The sequence below is a fragment of the Lathamus discolor genome, chromosome 4 (genome assembly GCF_037157495.1).
Source record: "Lathamus discolor isolate bLatDis1 chromosome 4, bLatDis1.hap1, whole genome shotgun sequence".
Taxonomy (NCBI): Eukaryota; Metazoa; Chordata; class Aves; order Psittaciformes; family Psittacidae; genus Lathamus; species Lathamus discolor.
Window position 1 is genome coordinate 58,326,557 of NC_088887.1, and position 21,043 is coordinate 58,347,599.

The 21,043-nt window shown below is 36.6% G+C and overlaps 1 protein-coding gene across 6 annotated transcripts in view; it reads left to right on the plus strand.

Annotated features, from left to right (window-relative positions):
- Positions 1–21,043, plus strand: part of HERC2 (HECT and RLD domain containing E3 ubiquitin protein ligase 2) — a 107,012-nt gene that overhangs the window by 44,548 nt on the left and 41,421 nt on the right. For 5 of the 6 annotated variants that reach the window (XM_065677614.1, XM_065677615.1, XM_065677612.1 and 2 more), the window contains 30 exons: positions 964–1,134; positions 1,241–1,344; positions 1,459–1,609; positions 2,229–2,443; positions 3,319–3,451; positions 3,561–3,688; positions 3,811–4,006; positions 4,583–4,719; positions 5,217–5,390; positions 5,468–5,604; positions 5,692–5,843; positions 6,897–7,088; positions 7,957–8,144; positions 8,642–8,834; positions 9,431–9,613; positions 10,184–10,368; positions 11,969–12,116; positions 12,212–12,408; positions 12,650–12,880; positions 13,315–13,450; positions 14,011–14,154; positions 15,547–15,689; positions 15,893–16,160; positions 16,320–16,462; positions 17,812–17,910; positions 18,006–18,174; positions 18,287–18,412; positions 18,885–18,993; positions 19,134–19,273; positions 19,740–19,930. In XM_065677614.1, coding sequence (XP_065533686.1) covers positions 964–1,134; positions 1,241–1,344; positions 1,459–1,609; positions 2,229–2,443; positions 3,319–3,451; positions 3,561–3,688; positions 3,811–4,006; positions 4,583–4,719; positions 5,217–5,390; positions 5,468–5,604; positions 5,692–5,843; positions 6,897–7,088; positions 7,957–8,144; positions 8,642–8,834; positions 9,431–9,613; positions 10,184–10,368; positions 11,969–12,116; positions 12,212–12,408; positions 12,650–12,880; positions 13,315–13,450; positions 14,011–14,154; positions 15,547–15,689; positions 15,893–16,160; positions 16,320–16,462; positions 17,812–17,910; positions 18,006–18,174; positions 18,287–18,412; positions 18,885–18,993; positions 19,134–19,273; positions 19,740–19,930 — 4,883 coding nt within the window. The remainder of the gene's footprint in view (positions 1–963; positions 1,135–1,240; positions 1,345–1,458; positions 1,610–2,228; positions 2,444–3,318; positions 3,452–3,560; positions 3,689–3,810; positions 4,007–4,582; positions 4,720–5,216; positions 5,391–5,467; positions 5,605–5,691; positions 5,844–6,896; positions 7,089–7,956; positions 8,145–8,641; positions 8,835–9,430; positions 9,614–10,183; positions 10,369–11,968; positions 12,117–12,211; positions 12,409–12,649; positions 12,881–13,314; positions 13,451–14,010; positions 14,155–15,546; positions 15,690–15,892; positions 16,161–16,319; positions 16,463–17,811; positions 17,911–18,005; positions 18,175–18,286; positions 18,413–18,884; positions 18,994–19,133; positions 19,274–19,739; positions 19,931–21,043) is intronic. The other variant, XM_065677611.1, reaches the window with a different exon arrangement.

Here is a 21,043-nt window from a genome sequence, read left to right on the forward strand (position 1 = left end):
AAATCAGTATTTATTTCTGCCTGTAAATTCTTAAGGAAGTTATATATAGAGGTGAGATTAAGTAGAGTACAAATGCAACTTTTAATTAGTTCAGGTAATTTTGAGTGTGAAAAGTTGCAGCGAAAACAGGAGTGGTACATCTGTGCATCTTGTTACTAAATTCTATCTGTAACATAAAGGCAGAGTAATATGAAAGCTTTGAAATAAGGAAGTTTTCCTGAGGCAATTATTATGGAGCTATGTCTGGGATGAAAAGAGAAGTTAAAAATGATGATTTTGGACTGTAAGTATTTTACTGGCAGAGGGATAAATGAAACATGGTTGGCATAACTTAAGAGGGCCAAACGTCACACTGCTAGACAGTAGTGTGTTGGGGAGAGCAAAAACTGAAAATTCAGTTCCTGGTCTTAATACAGAAAACTGATACAATGGTGCATGTGTGCAAACATTACTCTGCTGTTTCTTGCCTGGATGAAATCACCTTTAGTTTGAAATAGTTTACTTGTATGTAGATGGGAGGAGTTCTAACACATATGTAACCTTCATTCTTTCATATAAAAAAAATTATCTGGATTTAGACTAAAATTAAAGATGCAGCCAATGCCTTGTAGGCAAGCATGTAATAAAACCGAAGTAGTTTGGAGGGACAACAGACTGTGGCAGTGATTTGGCAGAACTGGTTGTTATGCTATACCTCCAAACAAAACAGCTGTATAGTTTGGCATTGCTAGATTTTTGATGTGACTTTGGAGATTAGTTCATAAAAGAATACAGCATAAAGACAATTTAATTGCATGATATGTAGACAGGAAAATATTAATAGCCCTTTAACTTCTGAGCATATCAAAAGACAAACAGCCTTTGAACAGAAGTGAAGAATTTGGTTAGGCAACTATTTAAATAATGTTCAAAAAACCTTTGTTTTTCTGCTGATAATTTCTCTGTTCTGTTTCATACCTGTAGGTTCATTTTTTACTGGCCAGAGCTGCAGAAATAATGAGGAGGTGACACTTATACGTAAAGCTGATCTAGAGAACCATAACAAAGATGGAGGATTTTGGACAGTGATTGATGGGAAAGTGTATGATATAAAGGACTTCCAAACCCAGTCTTTAACTGGCAGTAGCATACTTGGTGAGAATCAGCATCTGAATTAAAAACACAGATTACTTCTGTTTCAAAACTGGATTAGATGAACAGCTTTTTAGATATTATACTGATTACCTCATTGTTTCATTAGCTCAGTTTGCAGGTGAGGACCCAGTTGTTGCTTTGGAAGCTGCTTTGCAGTTTGAAGATACACGGGAATCAATGCATGCCTTCTGTGTTGGCCACTATATGGAGGTAAAAATGTTATATGTTAATGGATACATACCTTCTAAAGTAAAATACTGCTTTGATATGAGAATCCTTGTTGGAACTCAGTTCTAGCTTTCAACTCACATTTCTTTTAATTAGCCTGACCAGGAAGTGATTACAACGCCAGATCTCAGCACTTTGTCATCACCTCTAATAGACACTGAAAGGAACTTGGGTCTTCTCCTTGGACTGCACGCTTCCTACCTGGCTATGAGCACACCACTTTCGCCTCTGGAAGTTGAATGTGCCAGTAAGCAGAACCTCATTTTGAGCTTAAATAAGTGACAAATACTAATGAAAACATGCAATAAAAAGGCACAGGCCAAATAAATTAACTTGGAATCTATCACCTCTTCAGTCTTGCTGTCTTCTCCAGAAGTTCTTTATTCGTAACATTAATTACCACACTCATCAAGGTCCACTAATGTAGCAAGATTGAAATGGGGATTAGATAGCTTTGAACAGTTAAATACCGTATTTTTTGTAGTATGCAAGACAGACTAAGAGAAAGGAGACTGTATAGCATAGTTATCTCACAAGTTGTGTTCAATTAAGAGTCCCTAAAGCATCCGGTGTTGGAGTCTATCTTGTTGGGTATCTTAGTTTGGTGACTAGATGATATAATTCAATATTAATCACAGAAAAATATCTCTGAACGGGTGATGGCTGCCCTGTTACTTAATCGTTTCTCAGTTGCAGGCCCCCCCCCTCCTTTTTTCTTTTTTTTTTTCTAGTGGAAAAGTTTCATCAAATGGAAGAGCTGCTAAACCTTGTTTGAAGGCTGTATATGCATTTTATTTAAGAGACTTCTTAAGTGTTGATAGCTTAATCTTTCATCAGAATATACATGTGTGTTTCCTTTCTTTTAGAATGGTTGAAGTCATCTATCTTTTCTGGAGGCTTGCAAACTAGTCAGATTCATTATAGTTACAATGAGGAAAAAGATGAAGACCATTGCAGTTCACCTGGTAACAGTACCCCAAACAAATCAAAACTATATACACATCGATTAACTTTGAGTGACCATTCACAACCTTTTCTCCAAGCTATTGCAGATAATAATGTTCAGGATCACACTGTAAAGGTAAGCCTTCAGTAATTCTGTTCACAAAAGATGTTGCTGAAGGGTGATAATGATGGCCTGAAACAGTTTTGTTGGTCAAAATTTTCCAGAAGTTATAGCAAAATAGTTGAAAAAGTTATTTCAGAATTACTTTTAGTGAAAGGAGTGGTTGAGTACTACTAATGGATAAAATTTGTGTATTTGACTTAGTACAGTTTCTTCTTTTGAATTTTTGAGTGGTAGAACAAAAAATTGTAAATATATTCTTACAAAAAAAAAAGCATTACTTTCCATGTCAAGTTTTAGTAGTATTGACAGACCCTGCTCACCTTCAGTTGAACTAAGATGGAGTTTTCTTTGCCGAAGTTCAAATGTATTTAGTGTGTCAGGTGCATGTACGCCCTGAAGTCCCTTTGTGCCTTAGGGTTCAGGTTTCACTTAGCTGGATTCATGACCATTATGAAAACCCCTAAAATTTACATCAGTCACTCTCTTTTATAGTACCTTCAGGTTTTTTAACCTGTTGAGTTCAGCTGCTTTATCAAAACCCTCGAATAAGTCATTGGGAGAATAACAGCAATAATGATCAGGCAGAAGAGAATTAAAAATTGTCTTAGGTGACCTGACTTACATCAGAAAAAGATAAAGGCAGTAGTAGCTTTGTTGCTTGAGCCATGTTGTTCTTCTTGCAAGAATGATAAAGGGTATTCTTTGCAGTATTGAGCTGTAATTCGTGTGTATTACGAAGTGCATACTATGTGTTGTATCTCACTTCACCTGTTAGTTCAGATTATGGAGGTTATTCAGTGTTATTTAAATGCTGGCTTCAGTATTTTGGATCCTTTCATTTTACTTAAAGCCAAAGTTAAACAGAAGCTGTTGTGTGTTTTTTGTAGGACTTCTTGTGTCAAATAGAGCGATACTGTAAACAGTGTCATTTAACAACACCAATCACATTCCCTCCTGAGCATCCTGTGGAAGAAGTAGGACGTTTGTTATTATGTTGTCTTCTGAAGCATGAAGATTTGGGTAGGTAGGCTTGTGGTATAGCTGTCCCAGAATACGTCTTGGACCAGTTTAAACTCTGCTATGGATGATTTTGGAAATGCATATTTACAGATTGTCTTTTCCCATTAAGGTCACATAGCACTGTCTCTTGTTCATCCTGGTACCCTTGGAGTTGACCAGGTAAAGCACAAAACCTTACCAAAATCTGTAGTGGATGTGTGTCGTGTTGTCTACCAAGCAAAATGCTCACTGATAAAGGTAAGCCTCGTAGCTGCTGAAGTTCAGATTGTTTTTCATTTTAAGTGTTTTATTAATAAGTTACATATTGTTCATTTTGTTGAATATTGAACGGTAACCTAATCTTTCAATGCCATTTCTAGACCCATCAAGAACAAGGACGTTCTTACAAGGAAGTCTGTGCTCCTGTCATTGAGCGTTTGAGGTTCTTATTCAATGAATTACGTCCTGCAGTTTGCAATGATCTCTCTATAATGTCCAAATTTAAACTTTTGAGTTCCTTGCCCCGATGGCGGAGGGTAGCTCAGAAAATAATTAGAGAAAAAAGGAAGAAAAGAGGTAAGGTGACATTAATGTATTTTCTTTGAAACAATGAAAATAAATCTCATTCCAGTGTTTGCTGCTCTGTATTTGAGGCTTGTTAGCTAAAGCATCAAAGCCGTTTGCTTTCTGATGGATTTTCACGGAGTTTTCTAAATCAATGGCTACATGTCAGTTCCTAAGCAAGAGCAGGCAGACAAGAGGTGAGGCAGCCTTCGTGTTCCAGCATATTAAAGATGATCCATCTGTATCAGTCCCTCTGAATTGGTTTTACTAGAGTCTAACTAGAAGTGGAATCAAATATTGTGTTTTATTAAAGCAGTGTAGTTGGGAGAACTGTTTAAGTGGAAATAATGTGGTGAACATACAGCGAAGTGCTTTTGAAGCTGTTTTTTTGAAGATAAAAGCATGTTGCAGATATTACAGAGCTAATTTAATAATAGTTGGACATACTGTTCACCAAGAGTACATTTCCATTTTATTATAGGCAGGTCTTAAGCATTCTATATGCTTAGCTTAATCATGCAAACCTAAAAATGTGACACTGTAAAGTGTTATCAGATTACATGAAAGAATGTAATTTTTTGCTTCTAGTGCCAAAAAAATCTGAATCTGCTGATGTGGAAGAATCCAAAATCGGAAATGAAGAGAGTGATTTAGAAGAATCCTGCGTGGTACCTCATAGTCCTGTACCTATAGATAAAAAGCCCATGCCAATCAAATCACCCAAGGTAGCATATCAGATACTGACTCAATCTTGTGAATAAAAATAACAAGAGGAAAAAGATATCAGCTAAAGCATGATTGTTATAACTTGACATTTAAGATTCTGATAATGGCATTTAGGGTATATACTTAAGTATGGTGCATTGTTTTAGTGAGACCTGGAATAATTCCTAAAACAATTCTACGTACTGCATACTTAGAATATGTGAAGATACCTTCTCTAATTTTTAGATAGTCTTAGAAGTTTCCAGATACAGCTTCATTTCAATATAAAAGATTTTGATGGGTTACTTCCTCTTTTTTTGAGTATTAGTGCACTCAAAGTTTATGAAGCGATAGTAAACAAGAGAATGAATTGCAAATAATACTAAGCTTTTTGCTGGCTTTGAAGAAGTTCCTCTACTGTTTTATATGTGAATATGGTTTTACATGAAGTAACTTACATTTTCAGTAATTTAAAGTTGTTTAAAATGTTTTAAGATTCTACCTTCCTGTTTTGCAGGATAAGTGGCAGCCACTTCTGAGTACAGTTACAGGTGTCCACAAATACAAATGGCTGAAGCAGAATGTCCAAGGCTTGTATCCACAGTCTGCCCTTCTTAACACTATTGTTGAGTTTGCGCTTAAAGAAGAACCAGTGGATGTAGAAAAAATGAGAAAATGTTTATTAAAACAGGTAAAATGTATGAAAATGGGCTTGGATGTGTTAGCAGTTTACATAAATATGACAATTTTTTTTTTCCTCTTTTGCAGTTGGAAAGAGCAGAAGTTCGTCTGGAGGGAATAGATACTATTCTGAAATTGGCAGCAAAAAATTTTTTGCTTCCATCTGTGCAGTATGCTATGTTCTGTGGATGGCAGAGGCTTATTCCAGAAGGAGCCAATATAGGGTAAACCTTTTTGTTGCTTTTGCTTTCACAATTCTTCAGTAAGAAATAAAACCAAACTTATTTTGTTGTTGTTGTTTTTCTATGAAGGGAACCTCTTACTGACTGCTTGAAGGATGTTGATCTGATCCCACCATTTAACAGAATGCTGCTAGAAGTAACTTTTGGGAAGTTGTATGCATGGGCTATTCAGAATGTCCGGAACATCTTGCTAGATGCCAGCGCAAAATTTAAAGAACTAGGTAAATATCATTTTTTGATGTTGGCTGGGGAGAAAACTATTTTAAGTGAATACTGTTGCAGTTTGTTGGGTTTTTTTTGAAGTTCTTAATAGTTGGGATCCTAAAATCAGTTCCTTTGTTTTTTGCTGAGGATTACTTTGACTTTCTGTCTGTCCATGTGTCACTATGTGCTCCTCTCCCCAACCTCCTTAACTCAGTTTTCAGTGTTGAAAAGTATTGCTGGTATCCCTGCAGAAGGTGATTGATTACTCATTTGTAATATTTCACCATTAACATCTAAATTCTAAAAATTCAAAGTTTCTTGGAACTTCAGCTTGTAATTTCTTAAAGCGAAGCATGGAATTCAGATATTTCAAACCATTAGTTAAATGATTCCATAATCTATTTTGCTGTAGTTCCCAAATGTCAACTGACATTGACACACTTGTAAGGTGGGCTTATGCCAACCTTATGAAGTTCAACCATGACAAGTGCAAGGTCCTACACCTGGGTCGGAGCAATCACAGGCACGGCTACAGACTGGGCAAATAAGAGGTTCAGAGCAGCCCTGCAGAGAAGGACTTGGGGGTGCTGGTCGATGAGAAAATGAACATGGGCCGGCAGTGGGTGTCTAACTTCTGAACAGAGGACAACAAGGCAATGGGGCTGTTCAGCCTGGAGAAGAGAAGGCTGTGTGGGGACCTAATAGCAGCCTTCCAGTACCTGAAGGGGGCCTATAGGGATGCTGGGGAGGGACTCTTCGTCAGGGACTGTAGTGACAGGACAAGGGGTAACGGGTTTAAACTTAAACAGGGGAAGTTTAGATTGGATATAAGGAGGAAGTTCTTTCCTGTTAGGGTGGTGAGGCACTGGAATCTGGTTGCCCAGGGAGGTTGTGAGTGCTCCATCCCTGGCGGTGTTCAAGGCCAGTTTGGATGAAGCCTTGGGTGGGATGGTTTAGTGTGAGGTGTCCCTGCCCATGGCAGGGGGGTTGGAACTTGATGATCTTGAGGTCCTTTCCAACCCTAACTATTCTATGATTCTATGATTCTGTTTGTACTACTTTTGAATTAGGTGTGCAGCCTGTTCCTCTACAAACAATCACTAATGAAAATCCAGCAGGACCAAGTCTTGGAACTATTCCACAAGCACGTTTTCTGCTGGTCATGCTCAACATGCTGACTCTGCAGCATGGTGCAAATACCTTGAGCCTTCTCCTTAATTCTGGCATGCTAGCGTTGACACAAACAACTCTGCGGCTGATAGGTATGAGATCTTCTTGTTTGGAAGAAAGCACATGTTTTGTAAATCTCCTGTATTTTTTACCTGTTGGTGTACCCAAACTACAGAATTACTTTGTTTCTGAAAGATAGTACTTAGTGATGTTTACTTTTACCCCAGTATAAAAACCATATTTATCTGTATCTGTAAGCATGATTGAGATGGAAGTTAGTTTGATAATAGCCTTTATTCAGTCACAGTTTTCTTCCTAAGCCTTTGCCTTGGCCATCCCTTGCTAGAATTTAGGAATGATAGTGCAGCTTTGATGGGAACATTACAAATAAATTAAAACCGGAAAATTTAAAATTGAAGCATTACTACTCAATCAGTTTCATTTGTTCTACCTGTTAAAGCTGTTCCTAGTCTGCATATTTAAGCTGGAAGACCCTTTGTTTGTTCTGCTGTAAGAAATTCTGTGGTGTGTTTTGCTATGATTCAAGTTACCCTGGATTTTATTTTATGTTATGTTATGTTATTTTATTTTTGCTAGTACCAAACATTTGTGCTCATAACTTGTACTTAACTGGAGTGCTCCTAGGAAGTTTTTACAAAAAAAATCTGTTAGTAGAACCATTTAGCCATTGGACTTGTTATTATAATATATCTATTTTGTTTCTTATTTTGTTTAAAATTAAGTATTTAGAGTCCTGTGTATTCAAAGCAATATCATCATAGTTTCCTAAAACCTCATCTGACTGCATCACCTGTTAAGTCAGCTTTCCTATTTGTTATTGCTTTTATATTGCAAAGCTTATGTGCCTTAGAGTTTTGCATATGTATATATATATATATATGCATGTATGCATATAAACACAGCTGGTTTTAAATTTTTTTCATGCTTTTTCCTATTTAGGACCTAGTTCTGATAACATTGAAGAAGATATGATTGCCTCTTCTCATGGAGCTTCTGCCACAGTCCTGGAAGAATCAAGAAAGGAGACTACACCTGTTCAACTCCCTGTTTCTGGACCAGAGCTGGCAGCCATGATGAAAATTGGTACCAGAGTGGTGAGAGGGGTAGACTGGAAATGGGGTGATCAGGTACAACTTCCTTCGTACAGATTCGGCTGTGTTAAAATCTAAAGTCTGTTCAGTGGAATGTCTGAATTTAATGTTCAAACTTTAAAGGTCACTTTACATTTCAAAGACTTGGAGAATTGACAGAAAATATGTTAATTATTTAACTTCATTTTCAGAGATGAAAATTCTTTTTAATAAGACTGTTCTGATTAAGAGGAAATCGAGTCACTTCTATGCTGCAGTAGTATCATACACTTACAGCTAGATGTGTGTGGCACTATGTAGTACATAGTAAAACAGAGCTAAACATGAGTGTTGCTGTGGTTCACTGGGGTCGTTTCTTTTGAAGACTGTGAAATGCTTTTCAGCTTTATGCTGGACTTTGAAACATTATTGAATATTTACTGCCTAACCATTAGTTTAGCAGCAAAAAAGAGTAATTGCATTATTATTTTATGAATTTTGAGTATGAATTAGTGTTGTTGATTGTGTAACTTTGAGTCCCTCTCTTTTGTCAGGATGGACCCACTCCAGGTTTGGGTCGTGTGATTGGGGAACTGGGAGAAGATGGCTGGATTAGAGTGCAGTGGGACACCGGAAGTACAAATTCTTACAGAATGGGGAAGGAGGGAAAATATGATCTCAAACTAGCTGAGCCGCCACCGGCAACGCAGCCCACAACAGAGGATTCAGACACTGAAGATGATTCTGGTAAAAAAGCTATTTTTTAATAAAAGTAGAGGCAGGATTTTAATTGAATTCCAAAATTGATATCTTGTAATATCAAAAAGCTTCTTTCATAGGAAATTAATGCTTCACCAAAGAAGATTAATTTAATAGGTGTATATTTCTGACCAGAATGTTTCTTAAGATAGTTTTACTCTGATAAAGGAGGGTAGAGAGCATAGTGTCACATTTGTTGCATATTCATGGGCTAGAGGAAACTGTATTATCCAACTGAAATAGTTTCAGTTACAGATACCAGGAGATATACATTTTAGCATACATTAATGTCATCCTGCAGCATTTTTTTATATGGCCTAATTATACATCTAGTCACACTGTTTCCCTGGTTCTTGGCACTGCATTTGGAATTCCTTTTAAGCTGTGTACTGCTAGAGAATAACGTAAATTTCTGCACAAAATGTCTGGTTTATATTTTGCTCTTGCAGTTGGAGGTAAGGAATCTTCTTAATGTCAAATCATTTTAGAGGAAATATTTATAACAAATTTCTCAATTTCTTTCAAAAGTCTTTGTGAAATAGTTTAACTCAATACATTCGTTTGCCTTCTCTGTCTGTCTTCAGAAGGAGAACAAGTTGAAAGGAATCTCCACCCTACTTCCATGATGCTGACAAGTACTGTGAACCTGTTACAGACACTTTGTCTCTCTGCTGGTGTCCATGCTGAAGTCATGCAAAGTGATGCTACTAGAACTCTGTGTGGTCTACTCCGTATGCTTGTGGAAAGTGGAACAATAGATAAATCAGGTACATTATGTAGAAACAGTCTGATTCAGCTATGTATTTCTGTTTTGTGCTTTGTTGTCTTGTAATTTTGTAAATCTTTTGTTACTAGTTTTTAATCCTTGAAGGGCAAAGGATAGCAAAGGCATTTTCAGAGCTTTTAAAATCTTAGTTATTAGCAAAGGCAACATAAATGGTCTTGAGCATTCTTATGACATAATTGTAAAAGCAGGAGAAACACATGAGATGTGAAGCATCAGGATGTGTATGGTTAGCTTGGACAATGAATTTCTTAACAGGTTTGTTGTGGTGTTTGGTTTTTTTTTTTCCTGTTTGTGGGCAACAGTATGACTGGATATGTCCTGTTCATTTCCATAGCTTCTTGTTAATTTCAGAAGTAATGCTGTTAAGTACTTTGAAATGGGGAAACAGTATGAGGATGAAAACTGCTTTAAAGGCATTTTTAATAAAATTAATTACAGGCTCTAAAGCTCAGTGTTCTGATTTGTCCAAAAATTCCCCATGTAGTATATGGAAAATTACGTAGCTGGCAGAAAAGTCAACTGTTATATGTATATATCTTTTTGTTTTTAGCTTCCTTGCCAAATAAATTAGTTTATAAGGAACAGCATAGGAGTTGGTGCACGTTGGGATTCATTCGAAGTATAGCACTCATGCCTCAGATGTGCAGCACTCTTAGTACATCTCAGTGGATAACTTTGCTAATGAAAATTGTTGAGGGGCATGAATCTTTCACTGCTGCTTCACTACAGAGACAGGTAATGTGTGTATTTCCAAATTACTTTGATAGGTGATTAATTTAGTACACTTTATCTGTCTTTAAAAGTAAAAAAAGGAAGTGTATATCAAAAACATTAATTAATTGGGAAAAAGATAACATGTTGTCTTGTATTTAGAATTCATTGTTTTAAAAACATATCTGTTAAGTTTCTGAGCCTTCAGGGCTCTACAGGATCCATGGTTCTATTGAAAGCCTGAAAGCTTTGTACAGATGAGAGGTCAAAACAGTGTTCCAAAAATGTATTCCAGAAACTCTCATGTAATGTTTCCTAGAAGTTGCATAAAGAAAAGAATAACAAAAAGATGATTAGGAAAAATGTGCAATTTCATTTTACAGTCAAAAAATTGTGTATTATCTACTGCCCTTCCTTCTATAACAAACTGTTATTATTGTTTAGTTACAGTCTCTCTTAAGAAGCTGCATCTTTGCCTCTTATTTTGGTATTGTTTTTCCCTTGTCCCTTTTCCCCTTTTGTCTTCTCTGTCTCTCTCTTTTTTTTTTCCCCTTTTTTTTTCCTTCACTTTCCTTAACATCTTTTTCATGAGATTCAAAAGCAGCCTTATTATGGAATAACTCTTCCAAGTTTTAAGGCTTGGAGATCAAAAGGTCTTAGTCTTTTCCTTGATAAGGCATTTTTTAAAGGTTTGTATCATAAAGGCCTGTAAATTTCTTGTGATCCTCCATCAAATTCTTGCGAGTATTTTTATTCTGATGAAACTTCTGTTATCATCCAGGCCTTAGTGCATTTGAGTTATCTGTGCTGTTTGGGGAATACTGAAGAACAATGAGCATTTCTGGTGTACCAGCATCTTAACAGAGTACCAAGAAAATGAGATGTTGAAGTTTAGAAAGACATGTAATTGACAGAGGTTTAGAAGAGAGGTCTCTGTATTGGTCTTACATGTAGAAGATGAGGAAGCTCAAAATGTGGAATACTTCTGTTCAGAACATGCAACCCCATCTGCTCTTTGATACTGCAGCACTTCACCTTCTCATGTTCCTTGTCAGTCTTGAACTGAGTGTCTAGGTTTAGGGATGCCAGCCAGTTCCTTCTGTACATGTCAGAGGCCCTACTTTCACAGTAACTGCTCTTGGGTATCACTGTGGTTGCTTTTTTGCCACCTTCTATTAGTCAGCTTTATGTCTCATAATTTTTAATTATCATACCTTCGTTGCAGAACACTTGGAAACTTTCAATCTGAAATACATCTTAGTACTAAGATCTGAGTCTGGAATACAAACCTTTCCATTCTGTACTACTATCTTTCCTATGTGTTTTAGTCATTTACATTCTTTCTAACTGTGTGTTTGTCTAACATCCTGAGTATTGAAGAGGTTGGATTCACTAATATAATGTGCCAATAAAATTGTTACTGACTTGGAACTGGCACAACTTCTTTTAGAATATTTCTTAGCAACCTGAATATCAGCAGCTCTTAATTTCCACAGCTGGAAAGAAATCAGCATTATAGAAATAATTACGAAGGAAAGCTTCTTCTGTACTTAACATGTTTGCAAGTTTCTTTAATATTTGTTGACTTAGAATGGAATAACACTGATTTTTGTTCTCTTTTTAGATACTTGCTGTGCATTTATTGAAAGCAGTACTTCCATCCTGGGATAAAAATGAAAGGTCAAGAGACATGAAATTCCTTGTGGAAAAACTGTTCGGGTTTTTAGGCAGCCTGCTTAGTACTTGTTCTTCAGATATCCCACTACTCAGAGGTAGAAAAATTTTCTGTTATTGGCTTATTTTCATGTATAAAAAAACCCGTGTGCATTAAACTCATAACTGTTGTGCAATTGGTTTGTCTTTCCAGAATCTACTCTGAGAAGGAGAAAAGCCAGACCTCAAGCATCTCTAACTGCCACTCACAGTAGTACTTTAGCAGAAGAGATAGTGGCTCTGCTGAGGACGCTCCATTCACTCGGCCAGTGGAATGGACTCATAAACAAGTACATCAACTCTCAGCTAACCTCCATCACCCACATCTTTGCAGGAAAACAGTCAGAAGGGGTAGTTTCCACGTTTTAAAATAGCTCATTTTTTTAGCATTATTTATTTTTAAATTATAAATATTAAATGTTTGTAAACAATATTAAACTTAATTTTAAAACCATTTTTCTATTTGTGTGTATATATATGTATTTATGTGTTGTAATTTTTAAATTGAAGTATGTGTGATTAACTTTGTATTTTAAAGCAGGTATAAGTATTATGTTTTCTCCCTACAGTTAATTTTATTGTTCTTTATTAGGCTCTGTTGGATGACTACTTCCCTGACACTGAGAATCCAGAGGTGGGAGGCCTAATGGCAGTGCTAGCAGTGATTGGTGGCATAGACAGTCGCTTGAGGCTGGGTGGACAAGTAGTTCATGATGAATTTGGAGAAGGCACAGTGACACGCATCACCCCAAAAGGGAAAATCACTGTACAGTTCTATGATATGCGAACATGTAGAGTGTGCCCTTTGAATCAGCTGAAGCCAGTAAGTTCATTTTATAGAGGCTTTAATAACAGGGAGGAGCGTGGTTTAAGACTCTGATATGAAGCAAAGAAAATATTTGTTGTTCATTCAGTAAATACATCAACATTCAATATGTACAATGCTCTGAATGAAAATCTAAGATGGTACACATGTGGACCTCTGTAGGGCCTTTAAAGCATGTCCTCATTTGTTGAGGAGATGGAAGGAAAAGGGGTTTGAGCTGAAGTCATTTGACTTGAGGTAGAATCCCAAGTCATGACAATGTGATTTATAGCTGTTGTACGAGAGGAGCATATTTGTTTGTATTTAACTGAAGAAGAGAAAAAGTAGCATTTGTCAGTTAATAAACATTGAAACTTTGAATGATTTTGTAAAATTTTACAAAAACGCTTATCTGTACTTTGTTTTTGTCTGGTTCTTCCCCCACTGTCCAGCTTCCAGTTGTGGCTTTTAATGTGAACAACTTGCCTTTCACTGAACCTATGCTATCCATTTGGGCTCAACTAGTAAACCTGGCTGGAAGTAAAGTAGAAAAACAAAGAATGAAGTCTCCCAATCAGGGTCTTTCAGGTGCAGTAATTTTTTTTGTTGCTGTTTCTTGTTTTCTTTTTAAATAGATGGATATGCTCTTGGGAAGATACCGCTAACAGCAAATGTACATAAAAAAAAAAGGGTTTTCTGGAACCTTAGCTTTTTCCTTAGTCAATATTGAGTAGTAGCATTTATGTGACAAGTTTAGCTGAAAGATGAATTGCTCTGCACTGTAGGTGACATACCATTTTACTTTGCTGACGACATGTAAATAAGGTTTGGGGCTGGACTTCTTGTTCTGAATTATTTAAAATCTGGGTCTATCTTTACTGTGCCTACTGTGCTGTGCATCAGCTCTGTGATTGTCCATGATATGGAAAGTAGGAAGGCAGTGTTTTTAGTATCATGGGTCATAGAATGCGTGCAGACTTTCTATCCAGGTGCTTTTCAAACTGTCTCATGTTACCAGTATTTCACAAGCTTTCACATAGTGAATTAACGTGTAAGCTGATCTTTGGGCTAAGGTTGTATGAATTATAGCCTTTCTTCTCTAATACAAGAGATGCCTAGCGCTAACAGCTGCTTTATATTTCTGATAGGTCAAGTGGATTTGGATCTGCTGCGATGCCAGCAATTAAAGTTGTACATACTGAAAGCAGGCCGAGCTCTCCTTTCTCACCAGGATACACTAAGGCAGATCTTATCTCAGCCAGCTGTTCAGGAGTCTGTATTAAACCCTGCAGGTATTCTGAAATGCAGCCTGAGTGTACTGCTGTTTGTTTAGGAGGTAGATAGAGTATGTGACAATAAGCATTGCTAATGGCAGTCGAAAGGTAGAAATTAAGTTTGCCCTCTAAAGACTGAAAATTCAAAATTCAAAATCAGGAATGTTTTAACCTTGGATATTAAAAGCATTTTGACTTTTTAGCTTAGGTTTGGAAGTCTAAATGGATCAAGTGTTTGAAGCTTGAAATATTTGAGTTAGCTAAATTTGTAAGTTTTCTATAGTTAGTAAGCTTTGTAATTAATTTTAAAAATCTTACTTATTTTTGTGCAGTGGAGTCTTTTTCTTCTTCAAAGCTTAAAGTATGAGTTCTCAATTGGCTATTCCTTTTATTCCAAATGTTTTGCAGTTTCCAGTGAAACAAATACCAGGTTACAGAGTCTTAAGTGTAATCCTAAAGTTTTAAAAATTGTAGTTTTAATAATTTGAATTCATTCTATCTGTACACTCTACATATAAAAGCAAATAAAATAGCTCTGTTGCCTTTCAGGATAGCTATTGATGCCCTTATAGTTCATATTAATCATTTAGGCATTTGCAAAACTTGTAATGTCTTTAAATATATTCAGTTTATTTGTATCTTTCTAGGGGTTGTTAAATTTTAAGTCAAAAGAACGATCAGATTTTTTTCCAGGAATGGAACTTTTTTTCTTAACCAGAACAGCATAAGTACCTGAGGACTATTAACTGTTCTGTTACTGTTTCAAATATGAGAACTTCTTTTTGTTGGAGTTGGGTGAAGAATGAGAACACTTCCCTGAGATAGCCATGGTAGAGTGTAGCTGGAGTAAAGCCAGAGTACAGATCTACACAACATGAATATTTATGCCAAAAAGAACACAAAATCAAACCTAAAGTTGCAGAATCGTGAGCCAGTTGATTAAAAAAAGACATTCTTTTGAAGGGACAGTGAATACCTACAGGGAGCTCTTTCCTAAGAGGTGTGTTAGAATGGCAAACTACTCAGTCTAGAAAGTATGTACCATGATTTGGGGGTCACTGAAATTGTTGGTTGTCTGTGTAAAGGGGTTTATCCTGGAAGGACCTCTTTGTAATAGTCTTATTGTAAAAGGTAAATTCAGAAGATATTTGCACAAATTCACTGTTCACTGAGCAGTGTCTGCTAGATATGTTCTAGATGTATTTTAGTAAAAATATTGTTTATCTACAAATTGCTCATTTGCTTCTTTTTATGGAGATAGTGGCATGCATGGTTTGATCTTAAACTTGAGATTGCTGTGGAGAAAAAATGTGGGATAGACAACAACATCTTTGATCAACCAGTAGGCCCCAGAATAAATCTCGCAATTGACTTTCATGGTTTTGGTTAAAATAATGTTTCTGTTTCAAGAGGATGGAGCAGTTGCCTCTCCTGACATTGGAGATATGTCTCCTGAAGGACCACAGCCTCCAATGATTCTTCTACAGCAACTTTTGACAGCTGCTACACAACCATCACCTGTGAAAGCAATATTTGACAAACAAGAGCTTGAGGTAGAGTCTGTTTTCTGCCAAGTAACCTAATAAATAAATCTTTCTAATTCATATTACAATTGAAACTTGTTAAGATACAGGTTTTAAAAAAATGTCACTGAACCCCTCTTGGCAAATAACCTCTAATTTCAGACGCACACATTCACAAAAATATACTAAATACACTTTTTTCAACTTGGACTGATTTATTTGTTCTCATTTAGGCTGCTGCTTTGGCAGTGTGCCAGTATCTGGCTGTAGAGTCTACACATCCTTCAACTCCAGTGTTTGAAGACTGCAGCTCTAGTGAAGCTACAACACCCATCACAGTGCAGCATATCCGACCCACAAAAACGAAGAAACGCAAGCAGTCTCCAATTCCACCTCTCCCTATTGTAGTTCAACTTATGGAAATGGGATTTCCTAGGAAAAACATAGAATTTGCACTAAAATCTCTGTCTGGAACCTCTGGAAGTGCTTCTGGATTACCAGGTATTTAATTTAATTAGATTAATGATACTAGAAGGCAAGTTGTGAGCAGATAAAATGTTACTTATAAGGGAGCAATTATTACTTCTCTCTTTAGATACTGTCATAAGAATGTTAGAGAATCCCTTAAAGACAGATTGAGTTTGTATTTTTCTGTATTAGGAGTGGAAGCCTTGGTTGGCTGGTTGTTGGATCACCCTGATGTTCAAATTACGGATCTCTCTGATGCTGATACTATCTCTGATGAATATTCAGATGAGGAGATAGTAGAGGAGGTGGAAGAAGCTGAAGCTGCTTGCCCTGTGGTAAGTATCAACTTATTAAAACCTAAGTCATGCTTAGATGGCTGCAAATTTTGTAGGTATTTCCTTTTATGAACTTGGTTAGAGTACAAGGATGTTTTGTTGTCACAAGCTTTCAAGACTGTAACAAGGACCACATTTGCCCTACGGTTCTAAGGCATATCATAAAAGAAGTCAGGGTATCTATGAATACATATATAAGAGTAGCACAATGGAAGAGTGAAATTCAGATAGTTGTTTCAGTAATGGTAGCTATAAGTATCGATGATGGTTGGTCTCGGTTTCATCTCAAATAGTCAGTGCTATAGTGTAATATTTGTAAAGGACTCTTCATCTTTTTTTTTTTTTTCTTTTCCATATCCCCCCTCCACCTTCCTTTGGCTTGAAAGGCAAATGTGTGTTAGCTGCAAGGAGTGACTGAGCAATTAGTGAATAAATGGAAAAAAGAAAAAAAAAAAGTCAGTGAAATAACTTAGCTTTTTCTGTATAAAAACTCTTCTCATGCACTGGTGATAAAAAGACCTTTACAATCTCTGTTGAATGTGATGGCTTTAATTTATATTGGTCTTCTATTGTTGACTTTCAAGAAGTATTCCAGTAAGGTTTAGCCAATAAAATGAAATGGGTTCTGTATTTCTGTTTGTTTTTTAAGGAGGTTTAAGGAGATGTTGAGTTTTCTGGCACATGCGAGATTCTGTAATTGAAAGAAATGCATTATATTTTAGAGGAAATTAACTTGGCATTGTGTTCTAATATATGTTTTACCAGTACTGGAGTGAGAAATTGTGCTGTATGTTGACTCAAATGGAAAAAAACTCAACATTTAATCCTCAAAACAAATGTTCTGTAAAGTCTCATTATAGCTGGAATGCAGTAGTTCTGTCTTTTTAAGTTAAATTGTGAAAGGAATAATTTCTGATAACTGCAATCTTACCTTTTTTGTTGGCTTGTTTTTCTGAGGGAATACTTTAAATCCTGTTGTATTATATAACAAAAAGTTTTGTAGTGTACTTTAGCTAGGAGATTACCATTTACCAGTGTTTTTGCAATTCTTCTTTGTTCTAATTTTCTTTGGCAAATGGATTTCATAAAAGCAACTTGCAGCTTGTTTCATGTGTTTTTAAAACTTGCAGCTACATTCCTGGACAAGTTATTTCAGAAACTAAACTTTAAAGTAGATCATAAATGTTAGCCGTGTTGTGAATTGACCCGTTGAAGACATTTCTCATTTTGGCATGCAACTTAGATATTAAGTGTGTGTGTTTTTTGGTGGGTTATCTTCAGTCTCTACTAATAATTTTATTTATTAGTAATTTTGTAACTGTTTTATGTTTGTTTTGGATTTTTTCCAGTCAAGTGGTGCTGTTGTAACAGAGAGCCAGACCTATAAGAAACGAGCTGATTTCTTAAGTAATGATGACTATGCTGTGTATGTGAGGGAGAATATTCAGGTAAGCATGATGTTCAAATGCCATATTGAAACTAGTTTCCTTCTGGTACATAAGTCTTTGCATAGCTATGGCATTCTGTTGTCCTTTTTCCCTAGGTGGGAATGATGGTTAGGTGCTGCAGAACCTATGAGGAGGTTTGTGAAGGAGATGTAGGCAAAGTTATTAAGTTGGATCGAGATGGATTGCATGATCTGAATGTACAGTGTGATTGGCAACAGAAGGGTGGTACCTACTGGGTCAGATATATCCATGTTGAGCTGTTAGGTAAGTTCACTGCTAACTGCTTTCTAATAAAGAATTGAATGGTGTCCTAAGGGAGATATGTTTTTGGAGGGGAAAAAGCCACTCACCATGTGTTTATTCTTGCAATTGCTAGGATTCCCACCGCAGAGTTCTGCCTCTCATATCAAGATAGGTGACAAAGTGCGTGTGAAAAGCTCTGTGACCACACCCAAATACAAATGGGGATCAGTTACTCACCGAAGTGTGGGAGTTGTCAAAGGTAATGTATATTCAAAATGGCGAGGCAATATAACTGGAAACAGACTTTCTGCAGCATTTAAGGAGAGAATCTTTTAGACACACTTAAAAATCACAGTGATTTGTGGACTATTGCATGCTGATAAAAGTATAAAATATAAAAGTAATCTGTTTAGCATAGATTCTTTGGGGAGGTACAGTTTTTGGTCATATTCTTCTTGGAAGTACTCTGTCCCTTTGGGAGCTGTTTTTTAATGAAAGAAAAACATCAGAGTCAAGGAACTGAAGTAGAATAATATATACCTTTAAAAAAATCTATAGAACTCCCTTTACAGACTGACAGGGTTAATACATAGTTCCATTGCAAGAAAAGATTACTTTTGAAAGTAGTTTTAAATAAGTATTTCTGCTCTCTGATGTTGCACTGGACACTTTTTCTGCTTCATTTTGTAGAGATTTGCAACACTTCATTTTCTCCCATGTTTTTGTCACAGCTTTTAGTGCCAATGGAAAAGATGTCATTGTAGATTTTCCTCAGCAGTCTCATTGGACTGGCTTGTTGTCAGAAATGGAACTGGTTCCCAGCATTCATCCTGGAGTCACGTAAGTGATGATTTACATTTTTCTTAATGTATATGGGTTATCCTTTAGCCTTATTGTCTTGATTCCAGTATCTTGACTTGTGTCTCGAATAACTTGTACCACTGGAAATATATTTACTCATTGTTCTTTTGTGAACTCAGGTGTGATGGCTGTCAGATGTTTCCTATCAATGGGCCTAGATTCAAATGCAGAAACTGTGATGACTTTGACTTTTGTGAAACTTGCTTTAAAACCAGGAAGCATAACACCCGACATACTTTTGGCAGAATAAATGAGCCAGGTAAGTTTTAAAACAAATCCAAGTGTTTCTTTGATTTAAAATGCATTAAATTTGCTTTTATGAAAAAAAAAAAATCAGTTTAAATATTGCATGTCCCTGTAATATTACTCTTAGTGTCCTACATTCCTGAAGAGAGTAGTTTTCCTTTTGTTTTTAATATTTTACTTGGTTTCTTGATACAAATCAGTCGTAAGTGTAAGAACAGAAAGTGTGACTATCCCCAGTGACTGCATTGAAAGCTTGTGGTCAGGTAAAGTGCTTGAAAGTCCTTTAAAAATCCGCAAATCTTGAGCTGTGCCCTTTAAGCATGAGTAGTATTACCATACCTATATGACATGCTTCTCTACTTTCAGACTACACACCTGAAATGTTTGATTTGTTATATTTCCTTTCACATTTTTTGTGGGTGTAATAAAAGCAGTTTTCTTGGAGAGGTGCATGCTTAATGTTACACTTAAACATGCAGGTCAGTCTCCAGTGTTTTGTGGGCGTTCTGGAAAGCAGCTGAAGAGACGGCATAGTAGCCAGCGGGGAATGTTACTGGATGATTGGTCAAGGATAGTTAAGAATTTGAATGTCTCCTCCTCTGTGAATCAGGCTTCACGTCTTATTGATGGCAGTGAGCAGTGCTGGCAGTCTTCTGGTTCACAAGGAAAGGTAACTAAGCCATAACTACTTTAATTTGGCATACTTTTTCTGAAGAGGAAAAATATTTAACTTAGTGAAATATATGTTACCTTTCTGTAAGATAGAAGAGTAGTAAAAACAGACATCTGAAGTACAAAACTATGTTTCTTTATATTTTTCAATGCGACTTTTTTTTTTTTAAGCTTTATCTTTCTAATTATTTCATGTGAAGGAACTTTTGTGAACTATTTCATTATAAGGAACTTCTGTGATTTTATTTATTTTTTTTTAAATAAGGGATAATTATTGTGTAGTTGGTCATATGGTTACAGTTGCTGTTTCAGTATAACTGATGGGGAGTTGTTCTTAATGATCATGTTGATTATATTTCACTTAAGTGTTGCAATACGAAAAGCACTTCATGTTCTTGCAAACTAAAACTGCTTCTGAGCACTGTCTCACTTGCATAGGATACCTCAAGTTTAAGGACCTATAAGGATAATAGAGTCTAACTTCCTGCTCTTGGTGGGACTAATTAAACCACATGACTAAGAGCATCTTCTAGATGCTTCTTGAACTCTGACAGGCTTAGTGCTGTAACCACTTCTCTCTGTAACCTATTGCAGTGACTGACCACCCTTTTGGTGAAGAACCTTTTCCTAATGTCCAGTCTGAAGTTCCTCTGATAAATTCCTTGTGTCTTACCACTGGTCACCCGAGGACATAAGCGCTGCCTCCACTGCTCCCCCTTGAGGAAGCTGTAAATAGTGATAAGGTTTCCCTCAGCTGCCTTTTCAAGCTGAAAAAAATCACATCCTAAGTCTTGCCCTTGAGACCTTTCACCATTCTGGCTGCTCTCTTCTGGACACTAATAATTTTATGTCCTCCTTCTATTGAGGTGCCCCAGACTACCCGCAGTATGCAAGGTGGGGCTGCACCAGTGCAGTGTAGAGTGGGATAATTGCCTCCTTCGACCAGTTAGCAATGCTGTGCTTGATGCACCCCAGGGACATGTCTGGCTGGCTCTTTAGGCTGCTAGGGCACATAGTTGACTCCTGTTCAATTTGCTGTCAACTCAGACCTCCAGGTTTCTTTCCGCAGAGCTTCATTTGTCCCTCAGTTTGTACATATAAGCAGGATTAC